General features: G+C 41.0%; 2 protein-coding genes across 2 annotated transcripts; both read left to right on the forward strand.

Moving 5' to 3' along the window:
* LOC147640182 (cytochrome P450 709B1-like) lies at positions 1-3,997 on the forward strand. Its single transcript, XM_086823331.1, has 5 exons — positions 1-535; positions 759-988; positions 1,477-1,730; positions 2,086-2,479; positions 3,124-3,997. The coding sequence occupies exons 1-5, from the start codon at positions 169-171 to the stop codon at positions 3,586-3,588; spliced, it is 1,710 nt and encodes a 569-aa protein (XP_086679457.1). The 5' UTR covers positions 1-168; the 3' UTR covers positions 3,589-3,997.
* Positions 3,998-7,663: 3,666 nt separating this feature from the next.
* Positions 7,664-11,520, forward strand: LOC147640183 (cytochrome P450 709B1-like). The gene is made up of 5 exons (XM_086823341.1): positions 7,664-8,198; positions 8,422-8,651; positions 9,150-9,403; positions 9,776-10,178; positions 10,820-11,520. Exons 1-5 carry the CDS (start codon positions 7,832-7,834, stop codon positions 11,282-11,284), a joined length of 1,719 nt encoding a protein of 572 aa, XP_086679467.1. The 5' UTR covers positions 7,664-7,831; the 3' UTR covers positions 11,285-11,520.
* The last annotated feature ends 3,917 nt before the right edge of the window (positions 11,521-15,437 follow it).

The raw sequence follows: 15,437 nt of genomic DNA on the forward strand, positions 1-15,437 counted from the left end.
CCACAGCCTTAATTAGTTGTCTTAAACCTTCACACGGCCACCGTCAACTCGTGTTAAGCTACTGTCTCCTCGACCTGCTAGCTTTGGACGTAATTGGCTACAGCTTGCTGCTCCACAGTTGGCGTCCTGCTACTACTAATTAGAATTAATCAGTCCAAGCTAGCTAGGATGCAGCCAGCTGTTGTAATGGAGCAGCTCTTACCCTTCGACGTTGCTGGCTATCATGGAGGCGCCCAATTAGGAAGAGCTCACTCTCTTCTAGTCCTCTATTCTAGTACGCTAGCCGCCATCGCTATCTTCTCTCTGTTTATTTACCTTCTCCACGTCTATTACTTGAGACCGGCTTCGCTTACGAGGGCTTTGCTGCAGCAAGGCTTCACCGTGTTGCCTTATCGCCCCATAGCCGGAGATCTCCCTGAGCTCAAGCGTTTGGAAGCCCAGGCTCAACTCTCCGACATTCCTTCCCCCGCTGATCACCATCTCCTTCTACCCCGTATCCTACCCTTCTACAACAATCTCCTCTCCAAGCACGCAGGTATTATAACAGCTCATGCATCTCTAGATTAATCCCTGATTTACCTTGCAGGTAGCTTAATTCTGATAATTCAAAATCTCTAATCATATCGCAAGATCTTGATCAAATTTCAGAATAATCGGATCAGCTCTTAATTACTTGTCGATGTGTGTGTGTGTGTGTGTTTTTTTTTCTTTTTTGGTTTTGTTTTTGAAACAAATCGTTGCGCTTGTTTGTGCTGCAGGTTCCCGCCGCCTGGTTTATTGGTGGGGTAATCAGCCCACCTTCTTGATTAGCAACGCAGACGATGCGAAAAGCGTCTTGTCTTCCGATGCGAAGCAATTGCAGAAGCCCTACTTTGTCACGGAAGGCTTCAATCGGTTGCTAGGCAAAGGGCTTCTCTTGGCCAATGGTGAAGACTGGCACCAGCAACGCAACATCCTTCGTCCCGCATTCTTCTCCGAGAAGCTCAAGGTTTGTACTTAAGCTAAGCTTGAAATTGAGCCTAATCTTAATTGAGGTTAGTTTTATCTACATCTTGAAGTTACTCCTTAGTAGGCATCGAATCAAACATAATGTACTCTAAGTTCTAGTTATAAACTAATAAAAAATTTCAATTGTACACACGTTTTAAAGCTAGTGCCACACCGACTCTGTCACTCACACACTCACTCTCTCTCTCTCTCTCTCTCTCTCTCACACACACACACACATAAAAGGAAAATAATGTGCATGAAAGGAAAAATAAAACATTGAGGTTCATTTTTTGTACAGGTATTTGCATTTTGAATGAACATGGCAATCTAACACATGTGCTTTTGATTGAGATAATCCTCTAATTTTAAATTATGAACTATTTATGAATGCGCTATTTTTTCAAATTTATTATAATTCAGTTCTAACTTGTATTGCAATAGTGTCTAATTAGTTTGATCCTTTCTATTTTTATCATGTGGTGGTAGGAGATGGTGGCTGACATGGTGACTAGCTCATTGGAGATGGTGGAAGCATGGGAGAGCCAGCTTAGCAAACAACCTGGACATGTGGCAGAGCTAGAGGTGGCACATGATATCAAGAATACGACAGCTGACATTCTGGCCCGTAGCTCATTTGGGTCAAGCTACCTGAAAGGCAAAGCTGTGTTTGAGAGACAAGAGCGCCTCCTCGGTCTCCTCAGCAACCTCACCGTCCAAAATAGTGTTATCCCATTCTATCAGTAAGTCTTTTAGATGCTAGCACTCAAAGCATCTTTATGGATAAAGCTAAATTAAAAGTTGAAATTACCAATTCGTGGATAACGTGTTGCTCTTCGAGAATACATATTCTATATTCATTCGTATTATTTATCTAAGTGCTTATACGGTCCATTGCTTCTAGCAGCAGCTAATGTAGTTGTTATTTACATATTTAGACATTGAACTACTAAATATGTGGCACACATTGTTTACACTTACTGTTGTTGTTGACTCTTTGATAGCTGAGTGCTCCTTTTTTAAAACTTTACTGATACAATCATCACTATTAATGGAACATTTCTAATAGGATGTTTCTATTTAATGGGGATGATGCAGGTTCCTTCCCACCAGTGTAAATCGTGAGATAAAGGAGATGGAGAAAAGAAACAACAAAGAACTTCATGAGATCATAGAATCGAGGAGAAAGATTGTAGCCAATGCAAAATCAGAACGTCATTCTACTTATGGGACTGATTTGTTGGGCTTGATGTTAGCTGCAGAAGAGGAGCAAGAGGTCAAGCTCAATGGCAAGCCAGCTCGTCTCACCACACAACAAGTGATAGATGAATGCAAAACCTTTTTCCTTGCAGGCCATGAGACCACTTCAAACTTGCTTGCGTGGACCATGGTTTTGTTATCACTTAACCAAGAGTGGCAAGATAAAGCGAGATTGGAAGTTTGTGGAGACAAAGGTGAACCTAAGGCGGAGCACCTAAACAAGCTCAAAATTGTAAGGTCCCGACTCCCAATTAATATTCTTATTGTTTGTTTTTTAGATTCTTTTTAAAATCTTGTTTATGATGAGGGGGGGGAAATCATTAATAAATTTTTACTCTGATCAAAAAATCATTTTCTTGCAAGTAATTTCACTATGTTTGCTCTTATTATATTACGAGCCTACAACTAGAACCTATTAAACTTTTCAAATTTCTTTTTAATCAAGCTTGCTTTTTTTTTCTATTTTTAAAATTACATTGGTAATCTTAGTCCACTAGTAATTCTTCTAGGTATGAAGTTAGTCTAAACCCCACCTTCTCTTTCTTCTAAAGCTAAGTTAAAGTCATGTCGGCTTGTCAAAGAGGCCACCTAAATTAGTGATCTCATTGGTAAAAAGCCAACCTTGATATCTCTCTCTCTCAGTGCGAACCAAAATCGTAATCATGCTAGTTCATGTAGGTGATCATTGTCTTTTACAAGTTAGTCTAAAACCATAATCTACCTTATAAATCAAACTTAAGTTAAGTAACCCAAGTATCCATAGTTAAATAATTATGATGAATAATGCACATTTATACATCCCCTTGCCACATTTTGAGTACTACTTTGCATTTATTATATTGTGATTTCTGATGATCTTTGCTTTTGCACATGCAGGTGGGGATGATATTGAATGAAACACTAAGGTTATATCCCCCTGTGCCACAATATGGCCGTCGTGAGACATTGCGAAATGCTGAGAATGTGAAGGTGGGTGATCGATGGCTGCCTCCTGGAACAGGGATAACCATTGCATCCGCTTACATACAGAGAGATAAAGGGGTTTGGGGTGAAAATGCAGACGAGTTTCGACCAGAGAGGTTTGAAAATGGCATTTCAAAATCATGCAAGCATCCCTATTCCTTCATGCCTTTTGGTATGGGACCCCGCATTTGTATTGGCCAAAGCTTTGCCATCATGGAGGCTAAGGTCATCCTCTCTGTAATCCTCCAACGCCTTCGTTTCCATCTCTCCCCCAATTATCGTCATGCACCTCAAATCACCATCACTATGAGACCCAAACATGGTGTTCAAGTCATCCTCCAATCCTTGTCAGTGGTGGATAAATCCTTCACAAAATAAGCATATAATTCATCCTTATATTACATGATATGATCCGTATCTCACCTAACAGGCTTGAGGATAAAACAAGCATATAATTCATCCTTGTATCCTTATCTTACATAATGTGATCCTTATCTCACCTAATAGGCTTGAGGCTCTTCACAAAACAAGCATATAATTCATCCTTGGATCCTTATCTTGCTTAATAGGCGTGTGGTCCTTATGAGTACCAAATATAATTAAGGTTAGTACACCTTTAAGGCTTGCACACATAGTTTTTTTTTAATAGTTGGGTTGGACCCTATGTATCCATATATAAGTTAAGGTTCATTTATTCATTCGCATAATAAAGTGTTACATTGAACAATGCCCATAACTTATGTACGTGGATCAATGAAAGTTTGGTGTCATTTTCTTGATGTTGCAAGTGATGTTGTTGTCTAATAACTCATCGATTCTAATGTGGGCCACCATTAGGGATTCGTTGCATATGGCCAACTAGAATGTGTTACATTCCTTTTCTTTCAGAGTTTGGCTGTGAAGTCAAACTCCAAGAATAAGAGCAATCGGGAACGTGATCGGACTCAAAAGTTGGATCGTCTAATAGTGGAATCATCTAAAAGTAAATGGGATTGCCTGATAGTTGGTGGATCACCCGAAAGTAGAGTCTTTTCAAACACAAATCATTTGATACTCAGATCGCTTTCAATTGAATCATCTCATTGATAGTTGGATCACTACAAAGTCGAATCGTACGATCCAACTAGGAGCATTTCTTATAAGGAGCTTGAAAATACAAAATTTTCAATAGATTATTTGATCTTGATCAAGAAACTCTTAAACATACATAGACATACAAAAACTTAGAAAAGACCAAAAACATTTTAAAAATAAAAAATTCCCAAAATTTTTATGAAACCCCCAAATAACAAAAACATAGAGAATTCAATGTTAGTATCTTCCAATATATGCTAGGCACTACCTAGGCATGCTCTAGCTATCGGCATGCACAGGAGCTTCAATGCATGCCAGATTTTACCTAAGCATGCTGCACACCGGCATGCACTGGGAGCTCCCATGCATACGAATAACTACCGGCATGCACAAGGGAGCTTCCAATGCATGTCGGGTGCTATATAGGCATGCTACTAGCTTCCAATGCATGCCAATAGGTACCGGCATGCACCAGGAGCTCCGATAACTACCGGCATGCACCAGGAGCTCCGGTAACTACCGGCATGCACTAGGACCTATCGTGGCAAGTAGGCATACCTAGGTAGCTTCCATTGAAAGATACCTAGGCATGCCGATAGCAATCAATTGAGTTCATCATTAACATCAATTGTACTTATGAACATTAACATCAATTGAGTTCATCATTATGCGTGCAATCATTATCTCTCTCTTCTATCTCTTTCCACACACACACACGATGGACTCCTTTGATCCACCATGACGTAGATAGTTGCTCACTGTGCTAATTAGCCCTAGGGCACAATACTATCAAGCCTTCTGCATTTCTTTCGGGGAGGAACATCAACCATTCGCTCAGTATCAAACAACAAAGAAAGCTTCTCATTTTTCCCCACAACAAAGTCTTCTACTCGATCATAAGGACACGATCGAGTAGAAGCTCGAGTGGTGGAGGCATAAGTAAAGCCATGCCATTGGGTTTTTTTTTTTTTGGGTGACACAATCATATAAGTGAAGCAAAAAGAAGCCATGCCATAATGCCATGTGTGACACTAAAACTTCTAGTTTGGCCACGATCTATAGATCGTGCCCAATGATAATATTGGGCTAGAGAATTAGCACGAAGTAGTCTGTTGATGGCTCCTTTTAGCATTGATAATTTGTGAGCCTTCTTCGTAACCTGGATAGGAATTCTTGGTAGAAGTTTGTAATTTTAATAAAGTTCAAAAGACAAGGTTATGTATATAGCCGGTTTCAGCAAGCAGCAGCAGAGCAGGTATAGTACAAATCCAATCTAAAAATTGAATAACCTCTTTGTAATATGGAATTTGAAGCTTGAGCCTAAGGCAGTTGGTACGTAAATCAGTATATTTTTCTTTAAAGAAAAGGTTAATAAGGCTCATGTATGCAACGGCTTATATATAAGGTTTATGCATGATGCTTATGCACAGTTTTATGCAGGCTAGGAATGAATAGCTTTATGCATAGCCTCGTGTGTAGGCTATGCATGCTATGCATAAACCTTATGTATAGTATGCATAAGGCCTATGCATGAGCCTTATAGAGAAGGCTTATGTATTAGTCGAGTGCTACCTAGGCATGGCGGTAGCTACCGGAATGCACCGTGAGCTCCCATTACGCGTCCGGTGCTCTCGGTGCATGCCGGTAGCTACCAACATGCAACGGTATCTCCCGGTGCATGCTCGGTGCTAGCTAAGTAGCTTTTGGCATGCATCGGGAGCACCCAATGCATGCCAGGTGTGCTACCTAGGTATGCTCATAGCTACTGAGCATGGAGTGGATGTCGGGTGCTACCTAAGTATGCTGGTAGCTACCAACATGCACCCAGAGCACCCAATGTATGTGCTGGTTGCTACCTAGGCATATCGATAGCTTCCAATGAATGCTCCATGCTACCTAGATATGCCAGTAGCTACCAACGTGCAGCACTGGAGCTCCCAATGTATGCCGGGTGCTACCTAGGTATGCGAGTAACTACTGGCATGCACCGAAAGCATCGAATGCATGTTGGGTTCTAGCTAGGCATGTTAGTATCTTCCAATATATGCTAGGCACTACCTAGGCATGCTCTAGCTATCGGCATGCCACAGGAGCTTCAATGCATGCTAGATTTTACCTAAGCATGCTGACAGCCACACCGGCATGCACTGGGAGCTCCCATGCATACGAATAACTACCGGCATGCACAAGGGAGCTTCCAATGCATGTCGGGTGCTATATAGGCATGCTAGTAGCTTCCAATGCATGCCAATAGGTACCGGCATGCACCAGGAGCTCCGGTAACTACCGGCATGCACTAGGAGCTATCGTGGCATGTAGGCATACCTAGGTAGCTTCCATTGAAAGCTACCTAGGCATGCCGATAGCAATCAATTGAGTTCATCATTAACATCAATTGTACCTATGAACATTAACATCAATTGAGTTCATCATTATGCGTGCAATCATTATCTCTCTCTTCTATCTCTTTCCACACACACACACGATGGACTCCTTTGATCCACCATGACGTAGATAGTTGCTCACTGTGCTAATTAGCCCTAGGGCACAATACTATCAAGCCTTCTGCATTTCTTTCGGGGAGGAACATCAACCATTCGCTCAGTATCAAACAACAAAGAAAGCTTCTCATTTTTCCCCACAACAAAGTCTTCTACTCGATCATAAGGACACGATCGAGTAGAAGCTCGAGTGGTGGAGGCATAAGTAAAGCCATGCCATTGGGTTTTTTTTTTTTTTGGGTGACACAATCATATAAGTGAAGCAAAAAGAAGCCATGCCATAATGCCATGTGTGACACTAAAACTTCTAGTTTGGCCACGATCTATAGATCGTGCCCAATGATAATATTGGGCTAGAGAATTAGCACGAAGTAGTCTGTTGATGGCTCCTTTTAGCATTGATAATTTGTGAGCCTTCTTCGTAACCTGGATAGGAATTCTTGGTAGAAGTTTGTAATTTTAATAAAGTTCAAAAGACAAGCTTATGTATATAGCCGGTTGCAGCAAGCAGCAGGTATAGTACAAATCCAATCTAAAATCTGAATAACCTCTTTGTAATATGGAATTTGAAGCTTGAGCCTAAGGCAGTTGGTACGTAAATCAGTATATTTTTCTTTAAAGAAAACGTTAATAACTATTTCGTTTGGCCTTTCTAGCAAAGTCCTTGGCAACTCTTTATCTTACACGTGTAAATACTTTGACTTAAAGGTGTCAGACTTGTCGAAAGTTCTTCGAGGCCCATTTATATTTGCGGGACACAAAGCTTGCGGGAAGCTGCGAACGAAGCTTCGTCGTCGACGTGGATCTCTTCTCCTTCTTGCTTCTTGCTTGTATATAAACACTTCAAATCGGCAGTGTGTTATATAATAGCACCACCACCACAGCCTTAATTAGTTGTCTTAAACCTTCACACGGCCACCGTCAACTCGTGTTAAGCTACTGTCTCCTCGACCTGCTAGCTTTGGACGTAATTGGCTACAGCTTGCTGCTCCACAGTTGGCGTCCTGCTACTACTAATTAGAATTAATCAGTCCAAGCTAGCTAGGATGCAGCCAGCTGTTGTAATGGAGCAGCTCTTACCCTTCGACGTTGCTGGCTATCATGGAGGCGCCCAATTAGGAAGAGCTCACTCTCTTCTAGTCCTCTATTCTAGTACGCTAGCCGCCATCGCTATCTTCTCTCTGTTTATTTACCTTCTCCACGTCTATTACTTGAGACCGGCTTCGCTTACGAGGGCTTTGCTGCAGCAAGGCTTCACCGTGTTGCCTTATCGCCCCATAGCCGGAGATCTCCCTGAGCTCAAGCGTTTGGAAGCCCAGGCTCAACTTTCCGACATTCCTTCCCCCGCTGATCACCATCTCCTTCTACCACGTATCCTACCCTTCTACAACAATCTCCTCTCCAAGCACGCAGGTATTATAACAGCTCATGCATCTCTAGATTAATCCCTGATTTACCTTGCAGGTAGCTTAATTCTTATAATTCAAAATCTCTAATCATATCGCAAGATCTTGATCAAATTTCAGAATAATCGGATCAGCTCTTAATTACTTGTCGATGTGTGTGTGTGTGTGTGTTTTTTTTTCTTTTTTGGTTTTGTTTTTGAAACCAATCGTTGGGCTTGTTTGTGCTGCAGGTTCCCGCCGCCTGGTTTATTGGTGGGGTAATCAGCCCACCTTCTTGATTAGCAACGCAGACGATGCGAAAAGCGTCTTGTCTTCCGATGCGAAGCAATTGCAGAAGCCCTACTTTCTCACGGAAGGCTTCAATCGGTTGCTAGGCAAAGGGCTTCTCTTGGCCAATGGTGAAGACTGGCACCAGCAACGCAACATCCTTCGTCCCGCATTCTTCTCCGAGAAGCTCAAGGTTTGTACTTAAGCTAAGCTTGAAATTGAGCCTAATCTTAATTGAGGTTAGTTTTATCTACATCTTGAAGTTACTCCTTAGTAGGCATCGAATCAAACATAATGTACTCTAAGTTCTAGTTATAAACTAATAAAAAATTTCAATTGTACACAGGTTTTAAAGCTAGTGCCACACTGACTCTGTCACTCACACTCACACTCTCTCTCTCTCTCTCTCTCTCTCTCTCTCTCACACACACACACACACACATAAAAGGAAAATAATGTGCATGAAAGGAAAAATAAAACATTGAGGTTCATTTTTTGTACAGGTATTTGCATTTTGAATGAACATGGCAATCTAACACATGTGCTTTTGATTGAGATAATCCTCTAATTTTAAATTATGAACTATTTATGAATGCGCTATTTTTTCAAATTTATTATAATTCAGTTCTAACTTGTATTGCAATAGTGTCTAATTAGTTTGATCCTTTCTATTTTTATCCTGTGGTGGTAGGAGATGGTGGCTGACATGGTGACTAGCTCATTGGAGATGGTGGAAGCATGGGAGAGCCAGCTTAGCAAACAACCTGGACATGTGGCAGAGCTAGAGGTGGCACATGATATCAAGAATACGACAGCTGACATTCTGGCCCGTAGCTCATTTGGGTCAAGCTACCTGAAAGGCAAAGCTATGTTTGAGAGACAAGAGCGCCTCCTCGGTCTCCTCAGCAACCTCACCGTCCAAAATAGTGTTATCCCATTCTATCAGTAAGTCTTTTAGATGCTAGCACTCAAAGCATCTTTATGGATAAAGCTAAACTAAAAGTTGAAATTACCAATTCGTGGATAACTTGTTGCTCTTCGAGAATACATATTCTATATTCATTCGTATTATTTATCTAAGTGCTTATACGGTCCATTGCTTCTAGCAGCAGCTAATGTAGTTGTTATTTACATATTTAGACATTGAACTACTAAATATGTGGCACACATTGTTTACACTTACTGTTGTTGTTGACTCTTTGATAGCTGAGTGCTCGATGCCTTCTTAGCTATTTTTTTTAAAACTTTACTGATACAATCATCACTATTAATGGAACATTTCTAATAGGATGTTTCTATTTAATGGGGATGATGCAGGTTCCTTCCCACCAGTGTAAATTGTGAGATAAAGGAGATGGAGAAAAGAAACAACAAAGAACTTCATGAGATCATAGAATCGAGGAGAAAGATTGTAGCCAATGCAAAATCAGAACGTCATTCTACTTATGGGACTGATTTGTTGGGCTTGATGTTAGCTGCAGAAGAGGAGCAAGAGGTCAAGCTCAATGGCAAGCCAGCTCGCCTCACCACACAACAAGTGATAGATGAATGCAAAACCTTTTTCCTTGCAGGCCATGAGACCACTTCAAACTTGCTTGCGTGGACCATGGTTTTGTTATCACTTAACCAAGAGTGGCAAGATAAAGCGAGACAAGAAGTTTTGGAAGTTTGTGGAGACAAAGGTGAACCTAAGGCGGAGCACCTAAACAAGCTCAAAATTGTAAGGTCCCGACTCCCAATTAATATTCTTATTGTTTGTTTTTTAGATTCTTTTTAAAATCTTGTTTATGAGGAGGGGGGGAAATCATTAATAAATTTTTACTCTGATCAAAAAATCATTTTCTTGCAAGTAATTTCACTATGTTTGCTCTTATTATTACGAGTCTACAACTAGAACCTATTAAACTTTTCAAATTTCTTTTTAATCAAGCTTGCTTTTTTTTTCTATTTTTAAAATTACATTGGTAATCTTAGTCCACTAGTAATTCTTCTAGGTATGAAGTTAGTCTAAACCCCACCTTCTCTTTCTTCTAAAGCTAAGTTAAAGTCATGTCGGCTTGTCAAAGAGGCCACCTAAATTAGTGATCTCATTGGTAAAAAGCCAACCTTGATCTCTCTCTCTCTCAGTGCGAACCAAAATCGTAATCATGCTAGTTCATGTAGGTGATCATTATCTTTTACAAGTTAGTCTAAAACCATAATCTACCTTATAAATCAAACTTAAGTTAAGTAACCCAAGTATCCATAGTTAAATAATTATGATGAATAATGCACATTTATACATCCCCTTGCCACATTTTGAGTACTACTTTGCATTTATTATATTGTGATTTCTGATGATTTTTGCTTTTGCACATGCAGGTGGGGATGATATTGAATGAAACACTAAGGTTATATCCCCCTGTGCCACAATATGGCCGTCGTGAGACATTGCAAAATGCTGAGAATGTGAAGGTGGGTGATCGCTGGCTGCCTCCTGGAACAGGGATAACCATTGCATCCGCTTACATACATAGAGATAAAGGGGTTTGGGGTGAAAATGCAGACGAGTTTCGACCAGAGAGGTTTGAAAATGGCATTTCAAAATCATGCAAGCATCCCTATTCCTTCATGCCTTTTGGTATGGGACCCCGCATTTGTATTGGCCAAAGCTTTGCCATCATGGAGGCTAAGGTCATCCTCTCTGTAATCCTCCAACGCTTTCGTTTCCATCTCTCCCCCAATTATCGTCATGCACCTCAAATCACCATCACTATGAGACCCAAACACGGTGTTCAAGTCATCCTCCAATCCTTGTCAGTGGTGGATAAATCCTTCACAAAATAAGCATATAATTCATCCTTATATTACATGATATGATCCGTATCTCACCTAACAGGCTTGAGGATAAAACAAGCATATAATTCATCCTTGTATCCTTATCTTACATAATGTGATCTTTATCTCACCTAATAGGCTTGAGGCTCTTCACAAAACAAGCATATAATTCATCCTTGGATCCTTATCTTGCTTAATAGGCTTGTGGTCCTTATGAGTACCAAATATAATTAAGGTTAGTACACCTTTATTAAGGCTTGCACACATAGTTTTTTTTAAATGAGAAAGAATGATTCGGTTGGACCCTATGTATCCATATGTAAGTTAAGGTTCATTTATTCATTCGCTTAATAAAGTGTTACATTGAACAATGCCCATAACTTATGTACGTGGATCAATGAAAGTTTGGTGTCATTTTCTTGATGTTGCAAGTGATGTTGTTGTCTAATAACTCATCGATTCTAATGTGGGCCACCATTAGGGATTCGTTGCATATGGCCAACTAGAATGTGTTACATTCCTTTTCTTACAGAGTTTGGCTGTGAAGTCAAACTCCAAGAATAAGAGCAATCGGGAACGTGATCGGACTCAAAATTTGGATCGTCTAATAGTGGAATCATCTAAAAGTAAATGGGATTGCCTGATAGTTGGTGGATCACCCGAAAGTAGAGTCTCTTCAAACACAAATCATCTGATACTCAGATCGCTTTCAATCGAATCATCTCACTGATAGTTGGATCACTACAAAGTCAAATCGTACGATCCAACTAGGAGCATTTCTTATAAGGAGCTTGAAAATACAAAATTTTCAATAGATTGTTTGATCTTGATCAAGAAACTCTTAAACATACATAGACATACAAAAACTTAGAAAAGACCAAAAACATTTTAAAAATAAAAAATTCCCAAAATTTTTATGAAACCCCCAAATAACAAAAACATAGAGAATTCAAGACTAAAAAAAATTACAAATTTACCAAAAGAGACCAAAAATTTTGGATCATGTGACATCAATACTTTAGGGGTACACCAAAAATTTTGGAAATAGTATGAGACTAATGACTAGAGATTCTGTTTGAGTGGTTTAAGCTACCAAGACTTGACTGAAAGGCAATGCTCCTTAGGTTTGGACGAGTGGTTCCAATGTGGAAAATTTGATTAATTGAGTACATTGTAATAGTGAGATATTATCAAACACCCGAATTGCTAGTAGTAGGATTAGACTACAAGAGATGTTGATGCATAGAATCCCTAGAGACTTCCCAAGTGAGGGGGGAGTTATTCAATACTAATACCTAATCGTAGAGACTCTAGAACTAGTTAGTAATGGATTTTAGTTCACACCATCAAGTGCTCCTTTGTCTGCTAAAGTAATGGATTTCAGTTCACACCATCAGGTGCCCCTTTGTTTGCTGCATATGGCATGTCGTTAATACTAGCATAGCTCTTAGATCAAGGTCAAGTAAGATTGTCTCGTGCTACTTCAATGAGGTTGGCTAATGTGAATGTGGTCCAAGCAGTCCTGGAAAGATCCAATCCAAAGTACAAACCCAATATCGAATGATTGGCAAGGATCCTTTGGAAATTCCTTGATCTAGTGAGATTGAGACTTTTATGTACATTTATGGGAACGCGATGGGAACCATGTGAGGTATCAAATTTTACACTGATGGGAACCATGTGAGATATCAAATTGTTGAGCTAGAGGGAGCATAGGATAATCAGCTTGAAAACCCCATTGTAAGAAGGTTTACAGATAAAGAGGGAGATAAATTCTTCATTAATGAGTTCAGAAATCTCTATTACGCACATAGGCAGATAGAGGTAAACACGTAGGAAGAAAAAGAAATCCCCTTCTTGAGCATAGGTTAACTGAGCTCTTGAAAGAAAATCGTCTCCTCACAACCTCACCCTTTCTATCACTTCAATTCATAGACCCATAATACACTTTTTAGACCACCTTCTACTGACTTTAGACTGAGACCTCATCCTTCACTAGAAAATGTATCCTCTTAACATCCCTAGTATCAAATCCAACAATGATTTACATGCCACAAGAATCAACACACTAGTCTAAGACATACCACAATCCATGATTTGTCTTGGATTGTAGCCAGCACCATCCACACTTTGTGAGGGATCCCACTCCTCTGAAAGTAAATCTCATGATCCTCTTAGCTACCTCAGGCACTTGGCATCACAAAATATACCACATATGGCCAGTGCACCAAGAAATAGCCGCTCATCAAGACTTATAGGAATTATAACTCTTTTGAGAACAACTCCCCTTCCACTCTTTTGGTCTAACCCTAGATGGAATAGCTAGATGATTGTTTATTACCCTTGAACCAATTTACAAGTGTGCATATGAGTCTATTCCCTCTGTGTTAGGTGGATTTTTAAAAGGTTGGAGATAAATGGATTTTTCTCAACTTATCATTCGGTTCATCTAAAACCTTATAAGAGTACATTCACAAGATAAGATATATTACTCTTGGTGTTCATCTAAAACCTTATGAGAGTACATTCACAAGATAAGATCTTATTATTCTCGATGTTCACACAAGGAGAAGCTGATCCAACAAATGATAATTCACTCTACCTAAACAAATTAAAGGAGAAAACACTCAGTCATCATTACTCGTGTATGCAAAAGAGAGAGACATTTGTTGAGAGTTATCTAGCTTCCATTGATTTTGATGATAACATGAAAGAAAGTTTGAGATCTAAGGGAGACGATTCGTGCTTAGATGCTTCTTTCATTACACCGAGTAGACCTTTGAAGAAGGAAAAATTTGGAGAGTCGCTCTCCAAGGGGAATTGTCACGTAGGCTGTAATGCCTGTGTGACCGACGGCGGCAGACCGGATGGCCATATCCGGGGTTCAGTGGGAGAGGACGCCCATGCGGAGTCATGGGCGGCCAGGCTAGTGTGGACGGCAGGCCACACACTATATAGCCTGGGGGATGAGGGGCAATCCTCATTCTTCCTCTATGGCTGGGTGGTGAGCCAGAGGCCGTCCCCTCTCGTGGTAACGCCCGTAGCGGCGTTACGGATATCTAACACTGGTATCAGAGCATGGTTCGAAGGGATCGTGAGAGTCCGCGTGCGAACGGGGGACCGGAGCCCACTCGGTGATTTTCATCCACAATCTCCTCACCCTTATCTCCACAAGGGAATGTGTGGAGGGAGGAGGGCCAAGACTTTTGAAGGGAAGAACTCTTTCTCTCTCTCTCTCATTCTCTCTCCCCGTCACACACAGCATCGAGGTAAGCAAAATTTGTTTGTTTTTCATTTTTTTTCTGCGTTGAATCGCTTTGAAAAACTCTGCGTTGAAGGTTTTCAAAAAAAAACGCCTGTGTGTCGAGGTGGGGGGGGCGCAGACCAACCCCACGAAACCTGTGTGTGTGGGGGTGGGGCGGTGAAAACCAGCCGGCCAGTCCCACGTATATGTTAATGAAGGGGGGGGCGAACATTCTCAACTCGCACCTCTCAAGCTATTTTTGTCTGTTCTCGATGCGCCGTGGCTATGGCGTTTCAAAGCAAGGAAAGGCCAATGCCGCCTAGTAGCTGAAACTGACAACTCTGCGTGGAGAATAACCAGCACAGAGCCCTGCTATAGCGCCGACTTGCGTGAGCGAAGAGACGTACCCGTTGAAGTGGGGACGTGTAAAGGTGAGCGAGCTTGGGTGGCTGCAGCTCCTCCACGCAGTGGCTTAGGCGGCCAGCCCAAGCACCCAGGCCAGCCAGGCCCAGGCGGCCAGCCATGGGCGGCCAGCCAGGCGGCGGCGCCGACCAAAACGGTGGCCAGCCAGGGGTGGCGGCCACCAAATCACAGCAGCCGGCGACGACAGACGCCCACCAGCGGCGGCCAGAGACAATCCAAAAAAAAAAGGAAAAGAAAAAATAAAAGAAAAAACCATTTCTTTATATATATATATATATATATATATATATATATTTCATTATCCAATTTAGAAAGAATTAAAAATGAAAAATTCAAGGAAACACTCTTTCTCGGCTGGGGAAGAAAATCATCCCCGCAAGAAATAATCCCGGCAAGGGATAAGTGTTTCCAGAGATTAATTTTTATTATGAGTTGCAGGCATATTTTCTCGTGGATCGGAGCATCCCGGAAGCGTCCTTGTAGAGGCTCGCAACG

This window comes from Cibotium barometz, chromosome 3 (assembly GCF_041138505.1).
Source record: "Cibotium barometz isolate CiBa-2024 chromosome 3, ASM4113850v1, whole genome shotgun sequence".
NCBI lineage: Eukaryota > Viridiplantae > Streptophyta > Polypodiopsida > Cyatheales > Cibotiaceae > Cibotium > Cibotium barometz.

Coding starts and splice junctions, on each gene's coding strand:
- LOC147640182 (XM_086823331.1), top strand. CDS start 169: ATGCAGCCAGCTGTTGTAATGGAGCAGCTCTTACCCTTCGACGTTGCT. Junction 989..1,476: donor TCTTCTCCGAGAAGCTCAAG/GTTTGTACTTAA, acceptor ATGTGGTGGTAG/GAGATGGTGGCTGACATGGT. Junction 1,731..2,085: donor AGTGTTATCCCATTCTATCA/GTAAGTCTTTTA, acceptor GGGATGATGCAG/GTTCCTTCCCACCAGTGTAA.
- LOC147640183 (XM_086823341.1), top strand. CDS start 7,832: ATGCAGCCAGCTGTTGTAATGGAGCAGCTCTTACCCTTCGACGTTGCT. Junction 8,199..8,421: donor TCTCCTCTCCAAGCACGCAG/GTATTATAACAG, acceptor TTTGTGCTGCAG/GTTCCCGCCGCCTGGTTTAT. Junction 8,652..9,149: donor TCTTCTCCGAGAAGCTCAAG/GTTTGTACTTAA, acceptor CTGTGGTGGTAG/GAGATGGTGGCTGACATGGT.